Source organism: Eubalaena glacialis, chromosome 1 (genome assembly GCF_028564815.1).
Source record: "Eubalaena glacialis isolate mEubGla1 chromosome 1, mEubGla1.1.hap2.+ XY, whole genome shotgun sequence".
Taxonomy (NCBI): domain Eukaryota; kingdom Metazoa; phylum Chordata; class Mammalia; order Artiodactyla; family Balaenidae; genus Eubalaena; species Eubalaena glacialis.
Window position 1 is genome coordinate 47793509 of NC_083716.1, and position 23832 is coordinate 47817340.

At 41.7% G+C, this 23832-nt stretch overlaps 2 protein-coding genes across 8 annotated transcripts in view; both read right to left on the minus strand.

Annotated features, from left to right (window-relative positions):
- Positions 1-5788, minus strand: part of ZFAND4 (zinc finger AN1-type containing 4) — an 86815-nt gene extending 81027 nt beyond the window's left edge. Inside the window, exon 1 of the mRNA XM_061196113.1 lies at positions 5725-5788. The gene's annotated coding sequence lies outside the window, so the exon portion shown is untranslated. The remainder of the gene's footprint in view (positions 1-5724) is intronic.
- Positions 5789-8373: 2585 nt separating this feature from the next.
- The window catches only part of LOC133082245 (WASH complex subunit 2-like), a 56456-nt gene continuing 40997 nt past the window's right edge, over positions 8374-23832 (minus strand). For 5 of the 7 annotated variants that reach the window (XM_061179221.1, XM_061178942.1, XM_061178867.1 and 2 more), the window contains 10 exons: positions 20763-20918; positions 18875-19057; positions 16891-17019; positions 16682-16762; positions 16006-16128; positions 14962-15024; positions 14396-14608; positions 12120-12737; positions 11122-11299; positions 8374-9055 (listed from right to left, as the gene is read on the minus strand). In XM_061179221.1, coding sequence (XP_061035204.1) covers positions 8916-9055; positions 11122-11299; positions 12120-12737; positions 14396-14608; positions 14962-15024; positions 16006-16128; positions 16682-16762; positions 16891-17019; positions 18875-19057; positions 20763-20918 — 1884 coding nt within the window. In that variant the 3' untranslated portion in view covers positions 8374-8915. The remainder of the gene's footprint in view (positions 9056-11121; positions 11300-12119; positions 12738-14395; positions 14609-14961; positions 15025-16005; positions 16129-16681; positions 16763-16890; positions 17020-18874; positions 19058-20762; positions 20919-23832) is intronic. The other 2 variants (XM_061179079.1, XM_061179016.1) reach the window with 1 other exon arrangement.

Genomic DNA, 23832 nt, shown 5'->3' on the forward strand with positions numbered 1-23832 from the left:
CTAAAAATAGAACTACCATATGACCCAGCAATCCCACTACTGGGCATATACCCCGAGAAAACCATAATTCAAAAAGAGACATGTACCACAATGTTCACTGCAGCACTATTTACAATAGCCAGGACATGGAACCAACCTAAATGTCCATCAACAGATGAATGGATAAAGAAGATGTGGCACATATACAACGGAATATTATTCAGCCATAAAAGAAAAGTGAAATTGAGTTATTTGTAGTGAGGTGGATGGACTTAGAGTCTGTCATACAGAGTGAAGTAAATCAGAAAGAGAAAAACAAATACCGTATGCTAACACATATATATGGAATCTAAAAAAAAAAATAAATTGGTACTGATGAACCTAGTTGCAGGGCAGAAATAAAGATGTAGACATAGAGCATGGACTTGAGGACATGGGGTGGGAGGGGGAAGCTGGGGTGAAGTGAGAGTAGCATCAACATATATACACTACCGAATGTAAAATAGCTAGTGGGAAGCAGCAGCATAGCACAGGGATATCAGCTCGGTGCTTTGCAATGACCTAGAGGGGTGGGATAGGGAGGGTGGGAGGGAGGCTCAAGAGGGAGGGGATGTGGGGACATAATGTATGCATATGGCTGATTCACTTTGGTGTACAGCAGAAACTAACAAAGTATTGTGAAGCAATTATACTCCGATAAAGATCTATTAAATAATAATAATAATAATGCTGGTGACAGTGGTAAAAGACCATTACTTTCAAGTAAAAGCCAAATAAATGGCTGTATTGCTCAGGCTGTGTCTCTTATATCCTTAATACATTGACATGCCTGTAGGAATAATGACTGAACCTAACCCCTTTTCCTACCTCACTGAAAATGACTGCTTTTATAATACAATTTTGGGTAATATGTGGATTCTTAAGAACATACTTATCATCCTATATCAAATAAGAATGTACTACAGAATTATCAGTGTCTGTTCCCCCAAAGCCAAGAGCACTCCTATCTACATAGTAAAAGATCTAGCAACAGACGTCAGGGGTCAGGAATGCCGAATTGAATATTACAGAAATAAAGCCATGGGTGACCAGTGCCTATCCAAGGAATTTAGAGACATAAGATATAAAGATCATTTTTTCACCACAGTAGTCTTCCACAGCAATACCCCGAATATAATAAACAAATGGTGGGAGAAGGTAAAATAAAGACAGATTTGGAAGTCCTTCACCTGCAACAAGAATGTACAGAGTAATTATGGGCTAAAAGAAAACTAGCAACCTAGAACAGCACTAATTGTACTGGAACACCACCACAAATTTAGGCCCTCATCAATGGAGTAATTTCCAAAATCCAAAAAGCAGCAAGATTGGTAACCAAATTCAAAACTGAAATATGTGCCTCTAGGAAATAATTATACTTCTCCTCAGCAGTAGAAATCACTGTAACAGAGGGCAAAGCAAGTCTAGGAAATCTAGTTAAGCCAGACTGGAGGACTAGATGATAGCAGAGGGGCAAACGGAAGCTCCAGTAGGCCAAAGACATAGCCAGTACTAAGGGCGGGGTCCATGGACACCTTTTTTTTTTTTTTTTTAAACATATCACTTTACACTTGGATGAACTCACTGATGTGGCAAGTCTGAATCAGCCCTGGGCATTTTTTTTTTTAAATAAATTTATTTATTTTATTTTATTTATTTTTGGCTGTGTTCGGTCTTCGTTGCTGCGTGCGGGTTTTTCTCTAGTTGCGGAAAGCTGGGACTACTCTTCGTTGTGGTGCGCGGGCTTCTCATTGCGGTGGCTTCTCTTGTTGCGGAGCATGGGCTCTAGGCACACAGGCTTCAGTAGTTGTGGCTCACGGGCTCTAGAGTGCAGGCTCAGTAGCTGTGGCGCACAGGCTTAGTTGCCCCACGGCATGTGGGATCTTCCTGGACCAGGGCTTGAACCCGTGTCCCCTGCATTGGCAGGCAGATTCTTAACCACTGCGCCACCAAGGAAGCCCCATGGACACCTTCTGAAAGTTGTGTTAGAGCATGCTTGACTGAGCAGATTATGGAACCCTATGATGTTGGTAAATGAGGAGCAATGGAGACTCAAAAACAGGATGGAAAATGATACAAGGACAGCTAAAAAATAGAAGAGGAAGAGGAAAGAAGAAGGCAGAGAAAAAAGTACGTCCAGAATTTTTACCAATAATTTAAAAACCATGCTTAGCTATTAAGAGTAATGGAGTCAAAAGAATGAAAAGAATTGAGAACAGTCTCAGAGACCTCTGGGACAACATTAAACGCACCAACATTCGAATTATAGGGGTCCCAGAAGAAGAAGAGAAAAAGAAAGGGACTGAGAATATATTTGAAGAGATTATAGTTGAAAACTTCCCTAATATGGGAAAGGAATAGTCAATCAAGTCCAGGAAGCACAGAGAGTCCCATACAGGATAAATCCAAGGAGAAACACACGAAGACACATATTAATCAAACTATCAAAAATTAAAGACAAAGAACAAATATTAAAAGCAGCAAGGGAAAAACAACAAATAATATACAAGGGAATCCCCATAAGGTTAACAGCTGATCTTTCAGCAGAAACTCTGCAAGCCAGAAGGGAGTAGCAGGACATATTTAAAGTGATGAAAGGGAAAAACCTACAACCAAGATTACTCTACCCACCAAGGATCTCATTCAGATCCGACAGAGAAATTAAAACCTTTTCAGACAAGCAAAAGCTAAGAGAATTCAGCACCACCAAACCAGCTTTACAACAAATGCTAAAGGAACTTCTCTAGGAAGGAAACACAAGAGAAGGAAAAGACCCACAATAACAAACCCAAAACAATTAAGAAAATGGTAATAGTAACATCATATCGATAATTACCTTAAATGTAAATGGATTAAATGCTCCAACCAAAAGACATAGACTGGCTGAATGGATACAAAAACAAGACCCGTATATATGCTGTCTACAAGTGACCCACTTCAGACCTAGGGACACATACAGACTGAAAGTGAGGGGATGGAAAAAGATATTCCATGCAAATGGAAATCAAAAGAAAGCTGGAGTAACAATTCTCATATCAGACAAAATAGACTTTAAAATAAAGACTATTACAAGAGACAAAGAAGGACACTGCATAATGATCAAGGGATCAATCCAAGAAGAAGATATAACAATTGTAAATATTTATGCACCCAACATAGGAGCACCTCAATACGTAAGGCAAATGCCAACAGCCATAAAAGGGGAAATCGACAGTAACACAATCATAGTAGGGGACTTTAACACCCCACTTTCACCAGTGGACAGATCAACCAAAATGAAAATAAATAAGGAAACACAAGCTTTAAATGCTACATTATACAAGATAGACTTAATTGATATTTATAGGACATTCCATCCAAAAACAACAGATTACACTTTCTTCTCAAGTGCTCACGGAACATTCTCCAGAAAAGACTCATATCTTGGGTCACAAATCAAGCCTTGGTAAATTTAAGAAAATTGAAATCGTATCAAGTATCTTTTCTGACCACAATGCTATAAGACTAGATATCTACTACAGGAAAAAAAACTGTAAAAAATACAAACACATGGAGGCTAAACAATACACTATTAAATAACCAAGAGATCACTGAAGAACACCACACACAAAAATAAACTCAAAATGGATTAAAGACCTAAATGTAAGACTAGACACTATAAAACTCTTAGAGGAAAACATAGGCAGAACACTCTATGACATAAATCACAGCAAGATCCTTTTTGACCCACCTCCTAGAGTAAAGGAAATAAAAACAAACAAATGGGACTTAATTAAACTTAAAAGCTTTTGCACAGCAAAGGAAAACATAAACAAGACGAAAAGACAACCCTCAGAATAGGAGAAAATATTTGCAAATGAAGCAACAGACAAAGGATTAATCTCCAAAATTTACAAGCAGCTCATGCAGCTCAATATAAAAAAAAAAAAAACCCAATCCAAAAATGGGCAGAAGACCTAAGTAGACATTTCTCCAAAGAAGATATACAGATAGCCAACAAACACATGAAAGGATGCTCAACATCAATAATCATTAGAGAAATGCAAATCAAAACTCCAATGAGGTATTACCTCACACCAGTCAGAATGGCCACCATCAAAAAATCTACAAACAATAAATGCTGGAGAGGGTGTGGAGAAAAGGGAAGCCTCTTGCACTGTTGGTGGGAATGTAAATTGATACAGCCACTATGGAGAACAGTATGGAGGTTCCTTAAAAAACTAAAAATAGAACTCCCATACAACCCAGCAATCCCACTACTGGGCATATACCCTGAGAAAACCATAATTCAAAAAGAGTCATGTACCACAATGTTCATTGCAGCTCTATTTACAATAGCCAGGACATGGAAGCAACCTAAGTGTCCATCAAGAGATGAATGGATAAAGGAGATGTGGCACATATATGCAATGGAATATTACTCAGCCATAAAAAGAAACGATATTGAGTTATCTGCTGTGAGGTGCATGGACCTAGAGACTGTCATACAGAGTAAGTCAGAAAGAAAAACAAATACTGTATGTTAAACATATATATGGAATTAAAAAAAAAAAGTTCTGAAGAACCTAGGGGCAGGACAGGAATAAAGACGCATACGTAGAGAATGGACTTGAGGACACGGAGAGGGGGAAGGGGAAGCTGGGACGAAGTGAGAGAGTGTCATGGACATATATACACTACCAAATGTAAAAGAGATAGCTAGTGGGGAAGCAGCCGCATAGCACAGGGAGATCAGCTCGGTGCTTTGTGACCACCTAGAGGGGTTGGGATAGGGAGGGTGGGAGGGAGACGCAAGAGGGAGGGGATATGGGGATATATGTATAGCTGATTCACTTTGTTATAAAGCAGAAACTAACGCACGATTGTAAAGCAATTATACTCCAATAAAGATGTTAAAAAAAAAAAGATCATGGGAAAAAAAAGAGTAATGGCATCAAAAAACGTTTCTAAATCAATTTCCAAAACATTTCTCTCCTTCCTTCTGAAAAAGTTCTTAAAACACAACCATCAAAGATGAAAGGGAAGTTAAAGACACGTAATGCGATAACAGTGCTGAATAACTAATTTCAGTAACTCGGAATCAGCTTTATCCTCTGTTCTAAAGAACAGCCAATTCCCTGGAATCAGAGCATTTCTTTTAAATTCTTCCTCCGACATAAAGGGAGCCAGCATGTTATGCAGTCCTTAAAAATACCGACTCTTAATGAACCGTTTTTACTAAAGCCTGGAAATATACCTAAGTTTTAAATACAAGCTTCAGAATTATATCCACCACATCATGTACCCTAAACTCTGAAAACAATTTCCTAGCGAGACTGTGAAATCCTTCGGAGCCAACGCCTCCTCCAGCCTTCAGTGTTAGACACTTGAAGAGAACGGAGTCACCTGCGCAGCCCGTGCTCCTCCAGGATAAACTCCGGCTACCCAGACGCACGGGCCAGATCAGAAGGGCAGCGGTCAGGCTCCGCGTCAGAATCCGCGACTCGGAGGGCAGCACCTGTCGGGCGGGGCGGGGCACCCCGCGTCGCGCTCGCGGAGGGACGGAAAGTGGAGGCTGTCTCCTCCGCGAAGGCGGCCCGCCGCGCCGGTATCGGGGCAGCGGCGGCGACGGAGGGGGCGCGGCCAGGAGGCCAGCGACGGCAGCGCGGCCCGGCTCAGCGGCCCGCGGCCCTGGGCGCCCTCCCCATCCGGCCCGCTTGCCCTCACCGGCTCTCGTCCACTCCCTCGCCCGCCGGCAGGCCCGTAAGGAGGTGCGGTCCACTCCCTGCCGCGGCAGGCACCGAAGAGCAACGCTCAGTGGTCGCCGCGCCCCCGCCCCTTTGTGACACCGCGTACCAATCGCTTGCCGGTGCTCGCGTCGCCCTCCAATCAGCGGTGGCGGGGGCGGGACCTGTCCGCCGGACGCCTGCGGTTGCTCGGGAGCTGGGGCTTCTTTTGCGTTCGGTGGTGGTTGGTGGTTAGGAGAGGCCCGGATGTTAATCCTGTATTACTAACAGTGGCCTGCTGACTAGGGCCGAAGCGGGCAGGCTGGAGACCAGTCGCACAGGCTTCTGGGAACGGTGGGGTTGGCCTGTGGCCGAAGGAGAGTATAGACAGCACCCTCCCTGAGACCAACCTAAGGCGCTCTTAGAGGTGCCCGACGTGCTGGGGGGATAGTCCCCGTCGATGGCCTTTCCAGAGCCTGTGCACTTCTAGTGCGGTCCAGGCCGGCCTGCCTTAAACAAATCACTCTTCCTGCGCTTTACTGACCCCTAACGTTTCTGGTCTCACATACCTCATCTGAAACATGGGGACATTGCCATGCCTGGTTGAAAGCAAGGGCGAAAGCAAACAAGCTCTGTAGATCTTATCCATTTATTCCTCATCCAATTTACTGAGAATTGTAGAGTTGAAATTGAGTGGGTACCTTGGGTTGTCAAATCGCAGCGTCGGCTATGCCCAGCCACCCTTTTTTTTTTTCTTCTCCAGCTCTAATTCCCAAGCTGTTGAGCTCAGGCGCACACTATAACAGACAACACAAACCTTCCAGCCTGACATGGGCCCCCACTGCTTCTTTTTATCTTCATTTCCTGTAGGTATTCTAAATCCAAGGCTTACGGATTTTCCAGCCCTCCTCGCCTATTTTACTAGGTGGATTACTCAACTGACAATGAACAGTAATCTCCCTCTCACTGCAGCTTCACTTAACATCTTGTGACTCGGAGGAACCAGTCTAAAATGAACCCCAATGCCTAATCTCCATTGCCTGTCCTTTCTTACTCTCCTCTGAGACCCCACCCACCAAATTATCTCCATAATTCAACAAACCATTGAGTATACACTGAGGTATATGATAAGGGACTGTGCTTTCACTCATCTTCAGGCTCTCTTGCCACTGGTTCCTTCTTAAACTCTAATACTGAGTTGACTGGAGCCCCGTGAGGACAGAGATATGATTATTATCTTTGTATACTAAATTCTTAAATGAGTGCCTGTGATGAAATGAATCTTACTGAAGCAAAACCTTAGTTTCTAAAACCTGCCACCCCTCTCAGTCAGGGAGAACTGAAAGAAGGAGCTTTGGAGTCAGGTGGATGAGCTTAAAGCCTTGGGTTCCAACACTGGAAGCTCTGCTACCTTGGCCAGTTCATTCATTCTCACCATCATCATCTACCATGTTTCAAGTGCTTCAAGTGCCAGATAGTTAACAAGGATCTTTGCATATTCTGTCCCATCACTAATCCTGCAAGGTGGGTACTGAAACCCCTACTTGACAAAGAAGGAAACAGAAGCTAAGAAAGGTAAAACAATTTGCCTATACTCAAACAGCTCTAAGTGGCAGATTTAAATCTAGGTCTCAATAAAAAAATCCAAACTTGTTCCACTAGTCCACTCTGCTTCCAGATTTTAGCCTCATCTGTGAAATGAGGACAACACCTATCTGGTAAGTTAAGGAGACTGACATGAAAAGTGCCTACCATCGGTCCAGTGAGTGTTAAGTTCCCTCCCCCTTTCAACCCTCTCAAAATAGCAATTTGCCTATTTTCTAACTCTATTGTCTCCTGAATTCCCTGGAATCATTCCTAATGATGGGTCAGCAGATTTGATCATTCCAAAAGAAAAACATGTTTAACAAATGCTTACTGAGTCAGATCACACATTGGGCTCAGACTCAGAACAGGAAACTGTACACAAGTAACCGAAGGAACAGAAGGAAGATGCACTAAAGGGATAGGGAAAAGGAATAGGCAGCTAGTATGTACCCTCTTCTGCTGTTGGGTCATTCTCACAGCAGAGCTGGAAAAACAGTTGATGTGTGAGAGCTATACAAAATCTCTGACTATGAGCAATTCCCAATTCAACCTTAAAAGTAACCAAGGAAGAAGTTACTGGCTTCAGAATTGGTGAAGCCAACTGGGTCTACTTACAAGATTGTGCCATGGTTACAGACTGAATACTCATGAGCAAGATGGCACAGCACAGGAAAACAGACTAGAAGGGCGGGGGGTGAGGTGGGGGTTGGTCAGCCATCCACAATGGACAACACAGTTGTAGAACATTCCCATCAGTGCAGAGTTCTATGAAACACTGGTGCTCTAGAAGCTGACATTTCCATCCTCAGCACTTCTTCCTACCATTATCTGGGTTCATTCTGCCTCTTTCAAAAAATAATGCAAAGCTCCAAGGAATGGAAATGGATGCCTTGGAGCAAGGGTCAGCAAATTGTTTCTGTAAAGGGCCACAAAGAAAATATCTTAGACTCTGTAGGCCATCCAGTCTCTGACACAACTACTCAACTCTGGCATTGGAGGTAGGGTGAAAACCGCCATAGACAATACATAAATGAATGGGTATGGTTCTTTCCAATAAAACTTTATTTACAAAAACAGACAGTAGAGGACTACAGTTTGCCAAACCTTGCTTTAGTGGACCTATAGAGGCATCTTCAGAATTCAGTGGAATGAGAGAAAACCTCCTCTCCTATTACAAAGACTCATGAAGTATATAATCTCTCATCCTCTTCCTCTATCAAGTGCCCTGGTTCTGGCTAAGTTAGGGCTCCCATACATGTAGGGAAGACTCCTGGTCATCTGTCTGGCATTTGCTACCTCTGGGAGTCCCTGCCCACCCATGAAAGGCACAAATAGGTTTCTTTTCTAATGACCCTAAACCATGGCCCCACCAAGGCTAATCAAAATATGGTTAAAAAAGCAAAAACAATAACAAAACAGTGAAACATTTATTTCTGTTTGGCAGTATTAAGCATGATTAAAACCAGTACAGAAAAATACTAAGTACACTGGGTAAGAAGTGAGCTAGCTGTTTCAGTATATGCTTTTTATAATTCAGTTAAGACAGTGAGCACAGAAGACAGCATCATTAACTCAAGGATGTAGCTGAAGGATACCCTGTACACTCTACTGGCCTCCAAAGGCGTTCAAGGGATCATCAAATATGTTGGACACCTTCTGTTCAGATCTTGATTCAGGCACTGTCTGTGAAGATCGACTTTTTGGTTTGGTTGTCTTAGCCTGGATACCAGAGGAGAAGATATCATCTTTAAAAAGGAAAAAAAGAAAAAAAAAAAAAAGAGTTGCTGAAAAGGCAAGAAAATGGGTGCTTTTAAGACATATCTACACAAACAACCAAAGACTCAAGTCTGATAACAGTATGGGATACCAAAAAACGCTAAGATAGAGCCAAGCCTCTTAGATTCTGGTCCTGGCTCTGCTACTAAGTTTTTTTATTATTATTATTATTTTTTTTTTTTTTTAATGTGGATGAATTTTTATTTATTTATTTATTTTTGGCTCTGTTGGGTCTTCGTTTCTGTGCGAGGGCTTTCTCTAGTTGCGGCAAGCGGGGGCCACTCTTCATCGCGGTGCACGGGCCTCTCACTATCGCGGCCTCTCGTTGCGGAGCACAGGCTCCAGACGTGCAGGCTCAGTAGTTGTGGTTCACGGGCCTAGTTGCTCCGCGGCATATGGGATCTTCCCAGACCAGGGCTCGAACCCGTGTCCCCTGCATTGGCAGGCAGATTCTCAACCACTGCGCCACCAGGGAAGCCCCTGCTACTAAGTTTTATGATCATATACAAGTCACATTTTCTCTCTGCACATAATTTTCTCAGCTACAAAGCTGTGTGTGTGCACATGCAGGAGAGGAAAAGTGGAAAGATAACTGAATCTCCAATCCAGCCCCTGACTTTACCATCTATGCATTATACTTATTTCTACATTCTTTTCCCACTGGATTTTAAAAGGAAAAGGCACTAAAAATAAGCAAAGGGAAATCCAACACAGGTCACCCTCTTTCAGAATAAATGCATCTGTTTGCAGCACCTAAATGCTAAGCGTGTAAGTCTTTATGACTACATTTGTGTTTAATGTTTCACTGACTCTAATGCTCCATGACTCATTTTACTCAGTAATGATAGTAACCCAGTAATGTTACTGCTAGGATTCTATTCTACTGAGATTTTAGCATGTGTACATAAAGATATGTATGTACAAATGTTAAAGATTATGGCATCATTTGTAACAGAGAAAATGGAGAAACAATCTAGATCACTCTCAATAGGCTAATGGCTAAATATAAAGCAACAGTACACAACTACTAAAAACAAGGAAGTAGATCTCTATGTACTGACATGGGAAAACACTGAAAAAATAAGTATACATTTATATGTATACAAACCTATATTACTGTCACCATGTCTGAAAGGGGACACACCAAACTCTCAATAATAGTTACCTCTAGGGCTAGCTTTTTACTTTTTACATTTTACAAATAGTATTAATCTATTATAACATGTATTACTTTTTTTGTAATAAAGTCTCTTCTGTACCTTGTAGTGGGAAGCAGGTAGAGACAGAGCACACTTGCTTGGGGAGTCGAAAAAGTGTGGCTTTGCAGTACCAGCTTTCTCCCAGTTAACCCCAAGGTCCAGACTGGGAGAGAGGAGGTGGGGGAGTAGGAAGTGTATATGGCCTCAGCCCGAGTCCTATGCACTAACACAGGACATATCAGAAGCCCTACATTTCGGGTTACGGGGCATTTGGCTTGCCCATTAATAAAGTAGACATTATACTATGGAGAGAAAATGAACATGTTTACAAACACAGAAGATCTCTGGTGAGAGGTAAAGTCTGAGTTACAGCCTGCTTTCCTATACAGTCCTGCTCTCCTCCTGCACTGCCCCTCCATTCTCCGAACCACTAACGCTCACTCTCCAGCTAGAACTGCATCACACCCGAGGCAGCCACCTCAGCCTACTTCAGCATGTGGGGTAGTTTCTGATCCTCCTTTCATGACATCAGTGTTCAGATTTGTCATAGATGATTGGCAGGGGGCACACTAAGAAAAAAGCTAAATTATACTTGAAAGTCAAACTCTGGGCTCCTTCAAACTCCTTGATATCCATCATAACAAAACATTGTTTCACCAAAATGACTAGGCCATTTACTTATCCACCCTCAGTCTATCTCAGGAGTATAATGCAAGTCAAAGGAAACCCACTGGGGAACATTTTCCAGGAAAGGGTCAAGACAAAGGTAGCAGGAGAAATATCAAGTCGCTGAACAGTAATGACTCTCTCTGTCATGTATAGAAAACTAAACTTACCCATATCATCGTCAAATATAGACTTAGCTTCCACTTTCTTTTTGGACTTTTCTTTTGGTTTTACAGTTAGGTCAGCAAAGATATCAATGTTATCATCAAACAAGTTGGAGTCAAATGTTCTTTCCTTCTCTCTTGTTTTTTGTGAGGCTTTCATTGCTTCTGTAGCAAATATATCATCCTTGTAAGCCAAAAAACAAGCAAAACAATTTTAAATCAAGTTTTTACTTTACTACATACACTAATTTCAACAAGTTGTAGAAATGCAAACTGCCACAGGGTTCTGGAACAGCCATGCGAGCTGCCCCTCTATCTGGAATGTGCTACTCCAGAGCTCCGCCTGGCATGGTCCTTCTCTTTCTCCTAGTCCCAGCTAAAACTCGAGCCGTACAGAGAGCCCTTCTCTACCAGTCCTACCTGAAGGAGCACCTCCCACCCTAACCCATCGCTCTGCCCCACTGCCCTGGGTTGTTTTCTTTAAGGCCCTTAACATTACCTGAAAACGTTATTTATATGCGGCTCTGTCTATATCCAATTCCCCTCCCTGAGAGCTCTGGGGAGCAGAGCACTGGTCCTAGTTCACCTTGTGCTTCCACTTCCCAGATGCTCAATAAACATCTGCCCGGAGAGTGTCACTGAAGGCCTTACCGCCTGCGTTAAATCATCAGCTCCAGCCAGGGCCTGTTTCCCCAAGAACCAGAGGTTAAACACTCAAGCTGTAGAGATGCTACTTTATCTATGCTGACTGCAGCAATAGCCAGATAAAAACTATAAAAATCAAGACTTGCATCAATGGTTATGGCCAGAAACAAAAGAGAAAACCACTTCTGAATAAGTTTCAGAGTTATTAATAAGAGAACCTAATTATAATTACTAAGCAAGTAGATACAGGGCAGCAACCAAACAGGTTTAATGCAATCTATGGCTCAAATGACCCAATCACGTATTTTCCTTAACAAAGAACCCCGCACAAAAATGTATTGTTATGTCCTATTACCTACCTCAAAAATATCTTGTGCTTTTGAGATAACATCCTGCTGACTGTTGGATTTTGACTCATTCTTCTTGCCTTTCTGGTCTGTAAAGAGATCGTCCTCATCTTCCAGGAGAGGGAAAGGATTTGTTTTCTTTGCTGGTTTTGGTTTAACAGACTGAAAGAGATCATCATCACTGCCTGCCTCACTGAGAGCAGGAAACATGGGGCTTTTTTCTTTACTTCCCCCTGCCGGGTTGGCCAGGCTGTCTGCTGCCTTCACCTTGGCTTTTCTTCTCCCCGTGGACTGAGATGCAATGCCCTTGGAAAAGATATCTCCAGAATCAAACAGGTCATCCTCAAGAGGTTGACCCAGAGATTTCACAAAGGGGTTTCTGTCTGTCCCAAGCACAGGACCACCTGCCCAAGTTGGAATGGCAGCTGCCACGGCCTCCTCAGAGCTGTCTTCTCCACCAGCTGCCCTGGGCTGTGGCTGATGACCATCTGGTGAAATGATGCCATCTGCCAATTGTGCAACAAATCCCCTGGGGATACTCATGTCCTCAGCCTCACTGGACTCCTGGGCAGCCAACCGCCGAGCTGCGCGTGTCTGTGGTCTGCGCTTCCCTCTCACTTTGATCCGGGTCTGCAATGGCAAAAACCACATGCTGACCTGATGGTTTTTTAAAAGGTGCTCAAAACTAACATAGCAAATCATCAGCAACTCAAGATACTGTTAGGCTGTCAGGTTCCCCTCAATCGAGATATTATCTAAGACAGAAGAGGTTATTTCTTAAAGATTTCTAAAGGCGTTTAAGAGCTCCTAGTACTCTAAGACTCATTCTTAATCCTTCAGTGTCCCCCATTTTTGAGTCTTTTGAGGGCAATTTCTGTTCAATTTGATACAAAAGGCTTCATCTGCCACTGGAAGCCACACTGCCCTGTGTCCCACAGTGCTCCCTGGACCCTTCCTTCTCTGCCCTAAGTTTAAATGTGGGTATCTTTCAAAATGAGAAAGAATCAGGGGGATTCTGGCAATTAACTTTACTGGGGGCTAGCCTAAAATCAGGCTCCAGAAACAGGGAGATAAGATGATAAAGACAGAAAGGTAATCTCAGATGCTCTTTTCTTCAAGTCAACAAACACTAAATCCAAATTTTAAATATCTCACGTAAAAAAATGTGGCTTAGGAATCAGAACTTTCAATATAACCTCAAAATATGAGTCACTTATTAGCAATAATGCAGTATTTGTAATATTTTCCAATGTATACCATCAAGTAGTTTTAAGAAGGCACAAGCTACTTTGGGCAAAGTACTTAACTGTACTTTGGGCAAAGTACTTAACTGTACTTTGGGCAAGGTACTTAACCGTACCTTTGCCTATGTTGAGGAAATTTCACGAATTATTTCAGGAACAATTTAAACTTAACAACAACAAAATAAGCTAACAGAAAAAAAAGAAAGGAGGGATGTTTTATTTTTCATAAGTAAAACAGGTTTGGAAACACTTGAAATGAATGTATTTGCAAGGTCATCCTCGGTACTGTTGATTACTCAGATAACAGCTAAGATTTTTTTAGAGAAGGAAGACTGGATAGAAGAGAACCAATTAAAATAAAAGTAAAACCTCAAAGAGTTCATGGTCCATCCAGCACAAGTCCACAGTCCTATGGAACAGTGTGACAGGACCGTAATTGCCACGGGATCTCAGAGAGGGAGCCCAGGACAGGGGCAGGAGGGGAAATGTCACAGAAACTGTGAAGTTTGTGCAGAGCTGTCGATGAGGAAGAGCATTCCTGACAGAGGAAGCGGCACGAGCTGATGGCAGCAGCACGCTGGGGCATGTGTGTTTGGGGAATGGTTCCTGGTGACTGGACTTAGGCTGACAGTGTGGGGTGACTGGTGGGAAAGCTGGAAGCTTCGGTTAGCACAGACTGTAAATGGCTTTAATACCAAACCAAGGAGCTTGAACGTCCTCCTTTGAGCAGTAAGGAGACGGCAGAGGAAGCAAACAGTAAGGACATGATCTGCTCAGTGTTTAGAAGGCCTCCGGGTGGCAGCCAGGAGCTAGTGAGCTAGCTACTGGGCAGAATGTAAATGTAACAAAGGCAGGCAGTGGAAGAGTGGACACAGAACTAGGGAGGTGGAAGGAGAGCGGAGAGGCTCAAGGAAAGATGAGGCGCCTCCTTCAAATGAGGAATCGGGGTCAGCCTATCGTGTGCAACTGATGAACTCGGAAGAAACATACAAACTGTTCTGGTTTTTAAAAAAGCAGGCAAGCAAGCAAAGGTGGTTTCATCACCTTGTTCGCACTGTGTAAGGTGTCTGCCTGAGCTGGAAGGTCAAAACTCACGCCGGCCTCCCCACTCCCGGGAAGAGTGGGCACACTTTCCAGACTGTGGATTCTCCCAGGTTCAGACGAAGGAACACCCAATTCTGGCAAAACAGACTTCATTCCAGAGATCTGGGGAGCCGCTGTAGGCAGCAAGGCTGCTGGGTTAATTGCTAAATTTGCCTAAAGAAGAAAAATGAAACTTACTCTGTATGTTTTTTTAAACACAACAGTCTACTCTTATTACTGTGACACATGACGAAAGACTCGGTGTACGTAATATATAATACGAGAGAAGAAAGAGAAAGGCAGGGAAGTCTCCTAATGTAGTCTTAGAATTAAAACAGAGGGCTATACCCCTGTGCCCACCACAGGACCAAAGAAGAGATGTTACAGACGCAGCACACAGGAAGCAACAACCAGAGGGTGGGGAAGAGATGAGAAAACGCCTGGCAACAGCTGACGAAAGGAAAACCCAAGAAAGTTTACAGATGCCACAAGGCAGGCAATGAAGGTTCCAGATACGTTATAATTACTTGAATTTTCCAGATCCGAGGGGATGGCTCTTTGGTTTTAAATGGAGCGGGACCTGGTGAGTCCTGTGTGAAATTACATTCAGTTAAGAATCCATTGGGGAAATAGAAAAGTGTCTCTTGGATTACACATATGCCTGAAAATAAATCTGTGATGGAACAAAGCTATTGGTTTCTATAATTCTATAATGGGAAAGGCATTCAAATCTCTCCTGGGGCCTCAAAACATTTCACTAACGTTACTTCATTTGTGCTTCCTTATCCGTTGTGTAAGTGGAAGGCTGTAAGACCACACATGGAGGAAAGGGAGACAAAGATCATGAATAAGATTCATAAGAATTATTGTGTATCAGAGCCCCAAAACTGGACCAGCTGGAAACATTACCATGCTGGTTACCTCACACAGCAAATATTACAGAGCACACAGAAATTCACCCAAGCCTAATGCACTAGTTCTAGAAGCAAAAGAAGCTGAGACTTGAGTCGCTGGAGATGTGTGAGTCCTAGTGCCTCATTTTCACAGCTCAGAACACTGAGGCCTCAGTGAGACATCCGGGAACAGCTGTAAGCCAGGACCAGAACTCACTGTCTAGCCCTCCTCTGCCCTCAGGAGGAGCGCCACAGAGAAGACGGCTGAGGATGGAGGCCTAATAGCAATGATCTCAGAAGACATAACACAGAGAGGGAATCAAGAAAGTGGATATAATTCATATTTAATTCTAATGGAACCCTACTCCCAGGTAGCCCAAAGGGAGAAATGGAGTTCTAGTGGGAAGATCTTCATCCTGCCTTAACTCTATCTTGGAATCAAATTTGCAGGTACTCCAAAAGTAATAATGATAAGTATAGATTCATGGAACCAGTGTGGAGTGAGGAGAGGAGAAATGAGCAGGGGTTAAAAAAAAAAGTAAACAAAGGGAGGTAGTCCTAGTTGCTATTTCCTCCTTAATTAAGAGAACTCTGAATGACCCCGGGTCTGCATGATGCAATTAAACTATACTACAATGCAAACAAGAGCTGAAAGTCCTTAAAGAGATCAGTTCTAACCTGAGGTGTTTCCGATTTCCATATGCCTTTTTCTTTGAGACCTGGAGTGGATTCAGGATGTTTCTGGTTCTTGAAAGAGGAAACAGAGTGGTCTTTTTTCACTACCTTCTTCTTTTCTGGGATCTTCAAAAGCAAAGAATACCCAAAGTCTGTCAAGTATCTTAGAAATTTTAAGGAAAAGTCATAATGCAAAAAGAGAAAATAGCTTCTGACTTTTAAAAGTCATTTCACAAATGAGGGTTGAACAAACAAATTTAAAGGCAGCATTTCAGAAATAGAGTTCTAAAGACCAGGCGTCCTCTCAGTGATAAAGAGAAAATAGAGAGTACTTAAAAATCTACTGGGGAAGGGAGGGAAATGACACACATGGCCTAACACTCAGATTTATAGCTTTGCACCTGAAAGGCATGAATATTTTGTCACCATAACATATGTACTGGTCTTTCAATGAACAACTTAAAAATCAAACAGATTTGTAATACGGTAAGGGAGCCTGGGTTAGTTAATGGTTTAACGTTAGGAAACATAAGATGGAGACAACCTGAACACCGTCATGAGCACATTATTTGCTGTTCATTTACTAGTGAGCATTTTCCTTAGTCACATAAGGGGACATTCATTTCCTTTCCCAGAAGCCTTCCCACACACCGCAGTATTGAGAACAAAAGTCTGATACCAAAGGATGCGACTTGGCAGAGCTGAAAAGATCATCATCTTCATCATCCCCAAACAGGCTCCCAACACTTGGCTCTAACAACTAGAATAGAAAAAACTTAAATTCAATATCCAAAACAAAAACAATTTACAAAGAGAGTCAGGTGAGCTACAGAGACAATATTTAACATACTAACAAAGCTATGACATGGAGAACCATTTGGAACTGACCCTGGTTTTCTTGGTGCCGGAGAAAAGGTCAACGTCTGGGTCATTGTCCTTCTGAAGCTTGCGACTAAAAAGGAGCTCTTCATCCTGAAAGACACCTGTGCTCTTGGGGCGGGCATTAGGATCAGGACTCTAGGAAAAAGAGGGAAGTTCATGTATTTTATAGACTCCTAGGGCTTTACCTCAAGGAAATAATATACAGCTACAAAGATGAAACAACAAAGATATTCCTTGTGGCTCTGTTTACAGTGGCTAAAGGTTGGACACAGCCTGAGTGCCCATCAGAAGCGGAATGACACAGTCACATAATGGAATACTTTGGAGATACTAAAAACAGTGGAGAATATATTTACAAAAACAGGTAACATATACATAATCTGGAAAGATCATCTTTCAACCTTTGTGTAGTATCTGAATCTGAACTGTTTATTTAAAAAACAATCCTTAGTTCCATACTGAGAAACATTTTAGGGGTGAAAACACATAAAGTTAAACAAGTTCTCTCCATCTCATGCCCAAAGGGAAGAATGAGACAGCAGCTGACTTAATACCAGAAACTACACAGAGTGGTCAAGCACGTATCCCTAACTTCTATGTACCAGCTTCTTAGGCCAAAGAGCTGGCACAGGTGTGATCAGCCAACCTTCCCCTGTGCCCAACCACCTTCCACCCCACTACCTTCAGATTCCAAACAAGTTCTTTCTGTTTGCTAGGGTATCTGACATTTGAAAGTTACTATCACATTACTTGGTTTGACACTATAATGCCCCAGACTTGACATTCTAAAATTCTTCCCTTTCTTTAGTATCACAACCACAGACAGAAACAAACAAAAAAACTCACTTCTGACAAAATGTGTCACATTAAAAATTAACTAATAATTATTATTGATTACACATAAAAATTAGTGTAACATAGCAACTAAGGTTCAAAGTTTTACAACCGTGAAAATCATATATACAAAATCCAACACAGTAAGAAACTGGAAGAAAATACAGCAAATTATTCATATTCACTGTGTGTAGCTCTCATTTATAAACGGGGCTATCCTACTGGTATAATAAGAAAATTCATAAAACATTTGTTGTAAATATCAACATGGACTATATCCTCAGTTTGATTTACAAAAAATTATTGGCAATCTATGGCCCATCGCCTGTTTTCTCTTTTTGTAATACTTCTATTGAGATAAAATTCACCTATTTAAAGTGTGTAATTCAATGGTTTATAATATACTCACAGAGCTGTGCAAATACCACCACAATCTAAATTTAGAACATTCTCATCATCCCATAAAGAACCTCCAAACCTACTAGCAGTCACTCTCCATTCCTGTCCACCCCTTTCCCCAGACCCAGGCAACCACTGATCTACTTTCTATCTCTATGGATTTGCCTATTCAAGACATTTCAAATAAATGAATTCATACATAATGTGTTTGTCACTAGCTTCTTTCATTCAGCATGTTTTCAAGGTTCATCTATGTTGTACTATGTATCAGTAATTCACTCTTTTTATTGCCAAATAATATTCCATTGTATGGCTAAAACACATTGTGCTTATTCATTCATCAGCTGATAGACATTTGAGTTGTTTCCATCTTTTGGCTATTATAAATAATACCTGTTGGGAACATTACATTCAAGTTTTTGTGTGAACTTATGTTTTAATTTCTCTTGGTTATATACCTAGGAGTGGAATTGCTAGGTCATGTGGTAACTCTTAATTTAAGAATCTGAGGAAGCACCAAGTTGATTTCTGAAGTGGCAGCACCATTTTACATTTCTAACAGCAGTGAATGAGGGCTCCAGTTTCTCTACATCCTCACCGACACTTGGCCATTATCAAAAAAGTCAACAAGTGATGGTAAGAATGTGAAGAAGCTGGAACCCTCCATTCTTCAGCAACTCACATCACAGGACTGACACTGTGAAATGAGATTCTTTTATCCTTCTAAAGATTTGAAACTTTACAGCTTTTTGCTCACCTTTCCTACTTCTTTCTTCAGAGCTTGGAAGCTGTTTTGATCTTCTGTTTTATCCTCTTCCTCATCAAATAAGCTAAGAACAGTTTTGGTTCTAGTTTTAGTTCCTCTGTCCAATGGGGATGATGCAGAAAACAAATCAGAATGCTTGGCTGCTTCCTGAGTAGATACATTCAGAGATCCTTCCTGAAAATGGAAATAGTAAGGAAAAAAAATGAGTAACACCTGGAAACAAAAATTCTATTGTGGGGCCTCCCAAGCTCCTCATTAATTCAGTAACTGTCACACCTGCATGTTTCAGGGCATGACAGCTAATCACACCTACTCCCAGCTAACAAAACACTGAGGCCAATTCTTGATCGGCCACTCCAATGGAGAGTCTAGTACAGATAATTCATAATCAAAGATGATTTTTTCCCATCAGTTTAAAGCCTATATTTATAACTCCTTCCAACCAAGATACATATATATCAGCTATCACCCTGAGCCACATAGGTTGCTCATGAGCTATAAATAACTTCGAAGTCACAGGTATGACACAAATGCCAATCACTGGAAATGGATCATATATTTCCTAGTATTTAACTAACACATAACTCCAAGGGAGAGGCCTAATTGACAGAATTGGACACAACTTGTAGAAGGCTTATACTGTATTATGCAATTAGAAGAATCTCTAAAATAATCATAAAATGCAGCGTTTATTCATTCAACAAGCACCACCTTTCAGGCAAGATACCATTGACTGTAAGAATCACTGTTCCTGTATGAACTGCCAAGAAAAAAAAAAACAACTCCCAATTAAACATGCCATCGATTGTGAGGTGCATCCTAATTTCAAAGTGGTTAAACTATAAAGGAAATATATACTTCTTTAAAGAAAATATGTAATTTTGAAAGTGCCTACTATGTGCGAGGTAATAAGCTAAGCACCACAGATGCAATGGAGAGCAAAACGAACATGGCCCCAATCCTCAAAAAGCTTATCCTCAAGCAAGGGAGACAGCAGTACAACAAGCAGCTAGAGTTCAAGGGGAAAATGGGCTACAGCAACACAGAAAAGGTCCACGTCGACAGGAAGAGAATGTCACACAGTGATTCAGGTATAGGTAAAATGTTTGCATCACTGTAGCCCCAAGAAGCCTCGACAGGAAAAGTATATGCAATATTCTTCACATAGGCCCTAGAAGAGAGAGTAAACCTAGATAGCTGAACACACACAAGTACGAGAGTACGAGAAAAGTTAGAAAAAAAGAAAAAGTAGACAGAGACTGAATGAACTGCTGATTCCCAGATGCAGCCAGCAGCCTTATCCACAGGCCTCCTGCAGGAGAGGACAGCCCGCCCAGGAGAAGAAAGCTAATGCTTTAGAAGAAAGCCAAATTTCACTTCACTCTGTAATTCACAGCCAACATCAACTAAGTGTAAAAGATTGGTAAACTAAAATCTTCTTAAAGCTGTCATTGTAATTTAAGTACAGGTGGGATTAGAAGAGAGCAACGGGAAACAGACTACGGAGAAGAGAGCCGGTCAGAAAGAACAGACGTGCAGAGAGAAAACCGAAAGGAAAAATGAGATGAGACAGAGAAAGGCAAAATGGACACTGACACAATGACCATAATAATGTAAAACGGGAAAAATGCACATCATTGTGTGCGCACATATGCCTAGAAAAGAGACGGAGAGGCAAGAGCAATGTTGAAGGTCTCCCTGAATGGCAGGATCACAGATTTTCTTCTTCATACTTTTCAGTGTTTTCAAAATTTTCAACAAACGAGCCGTTTGTTTTCTGTGGTAGAAAAATGTAAGGGTATGTGTGTGCGTGTGTGGGTTTTACAAGAACACGTGAGAGACAAAAATAGCAGATTATACAAGAAAAAAAAAAGTCCACCTTTCCTGACTCCTCAGCCACGCTAGTTCTCCCAAATTCTGACGACTCCTTGGCGCTCTCAGCCTTCTTAGCCACCGGTTTCACTCCCAACCGTGCCTCCTTCTCTTCTTCATCACTGAACAGCAGAGGTGGTACGTCAGGGACAGTCTCTTTTCTCTATCAGAAGAAGAATAAATGACATCCTCAAAAACAAACAAACAAAACGTGTGCCTGACGAGCATGGCAATGTACAGAACAAGCCAGAAGCACAGTCCTCTTTAAGGCATTAGCTAAAATTTGGGGTCGGGAGAGACAGGACAGGACAGCGAAGGGGGCACAGACAGGGAGAAGCAATACCACCACTACCTCAGACTTGCAGACAGTTTCTGCCACCACAAGGTCTGCACCTGTCTCCCCGCATCTGTTAACTCCTTGTGTGCGCCATGGCTTAGATCCTAACCTCTGCCACCCAATCATTAGTCTCGCCTCTCTGCCTCCCTCCCCTTACCTTTCAGCTGTATGACATCATCCAGAGCTGTCTTGCTAAAATAAAACACCCACCACATTACTTCATCTCCCACCCCAAACCTGCGCTGTGTGCATTAAGCAAATGCTAAACATGACAATCAACTGGCCCCTCTTTATGACCCTCATCCATCTGCACCTCATCAATCCTCACTATTCCTTAAACCTATTGTAAATTTCCACACTTCCATGCTTGATCTGCACTGTTTGGAGAAACAAATCCTCCTCATCTTTCAAGCAAGGCCCAGCTCAGATGTCACCCACGAAGGTTTTCCTGTTCTCTTCTGTAAGTATCAGGTGCTTCGCTGATAAGAATATTTATGTCTATACCCAGCCCTTACTGTATTTCCCTCCTAATTTACATTAATAGCTATCGTACATCTCTTTGTCCACTCATTTGAAAGGATCATGCAGTATATTTCCACAGCCAGTCACGGTGTTTTATATGAAGCAGGTGCTCAGCACAAGTTTGTGAGCACTTTGCCCCATCTCTCATCTGTTCCTTACCTGGGAGGCAGGGATTTCAGAGATTAGGAAACTGAGGTCACATGACTTGCCCAGAGTTATTGGCATCCTTGAGGCAAGTGACTTATCAAAAATGCTTGAAAGAAAAGCAGTAACTCTATCCTACTAACTAGACTAGATGATATGAGGAAGTAAGCTTTGAAGCAGTATCTAAATCGAGTTAGGTAGACAAGTTTGGGAAACTAATAAAGAAGAACATGACTGACTATGATAGAAAAAACTACAAATAAATAAGAAGAATAAGGTAAGCAAATTTTTAGTTATTGTTAGAAAGCGGTCCTTAAAGTGCATCATCATTAGAACTTGAAATAAAAGACTGGAAACCCACAAAAGAGTTTCAGAAGAAATAAAGCGAAACCAAAGTGATCAAAGGAAAAAATTTTTGTGGGATGTGCTGGACTCACTGAAAACTATATGTAATGTCGATGCAAGTGGATCAAGGTAAAAAACGAGACTGATGTACGGTGGACCAAATTCTCCCTTCATATAACTATGGTCCTTAAACCAAGGAAAATGCCAACCAAACTACTGATTTTAAATCTTCCTAAAGATAAGCTGACTCTTCATCTTCATTCTGAAATTAATTTTCTTGATGGGTTTACAGTTGAGTTGCATTTAACTTACTTTAAAATATTCTAGGATCTCTAAACAAAAAATATATTTTATATGTTGCCTAAAGGCGATCAAATTTCACAAATGGTAAAACTCAGGTGTGCAGGCTGTTCTGCTACTTAAGATGCATATCTTTGACCTTTTGTCTTATTTAACAATCATAATTACTACAGTTTCAAAGAAGTTTTACATTTCCAGAACCTTCAAAATTCATTAGATTACTGCTCATTTATCCAGGGTAGAAGTTATAAGTTACAAGAAAAGCCACTCAGATCTTCTGACTCTCTTAACCATGAAGCCACTTCAGGGAGATGCAAGTACAGGTAATTCAAAGAAAAGCTTATGAGCACTCAGAAGCAGCGGCAATGCTGCAAGCTTTTACTACAAGCTGTGCACTTAATGGGACTGTGGTGAGGAAAGAGTCCCTAAATCAGTAACTGGCATGGGCCTGGCCTGGGAATAGGACAAGTTAACACCTTTACTGGGTCTGAAAATATGAAGAATATTTCCAGAAAAAAGAGACAACAACTTCCTCTGGAATATTTCGGGACAGGATGAGTCACCAAGAGTGCATGGCGAGTGAAGGTGGAAAAGCTGAGCCTACTTTGAATGAAATTACAGGTGGCGTGGTAGGTTCAGCTACAGGCTCAGCTTGATAAAGGGATGACAGGACTGGGTGGTCTTTGAGAAGATAACTTGGGCAGCGGCAAGGAGAGATGAAGAGAAGGAGCATTCACAGGCCAGTTAAGAAATTATCTCAATAGTCAAGGCTAAAGATGACAAGGCTGTAGGGACGGGAAGAATCATTCCTAACAAACTAGCAGGAAACAGTGATGACTACCCCATCAAAGGAGAAATATTCACACATGTCCTGGTGTAGTTATTCAGTGGAATACTATATAGTGATCAAAAACAAAAACAAAAACAAGATGGAGTTTATGGAAATGAAAAACATGCTGCAGGATTTAAAAAAAAAAAGATGCATAAAACTGTAAAACATGATCTCATTTAAACGAAAAAAAGACAAGAATGCCTAGAAACAGGCATGAAAAAAGCACTGACAACACACTGTTACCAATGATTACACTAGGGAGGAGTATGGAATGGGGACCTTGTATTCTCTACGCATGTTTTTTCGTTTTTATTTGTTTTTTACCTTGACTACCTTTTTTTGCTTGCTTTCTTTTTTTGGGCGTGGGGGGCCGCACCGTGCAGTTTGCAGGATCTTAGTTCCCCGACCAGGGATTGAACCCGGGGTCATGGCAATGAAATCACCAAGTCCTAACCACTGGACTGCCAAGGAACTCCCTCTACGCATGTTTTAACCCTTTTTTAAGAAGGCATCCACTTATTACTATATAATTTAAAATAAACTTTAAACAAAAAATATTTAGGAGATATGGAAGAAGAGCCAGGTACGGGTCTCTAG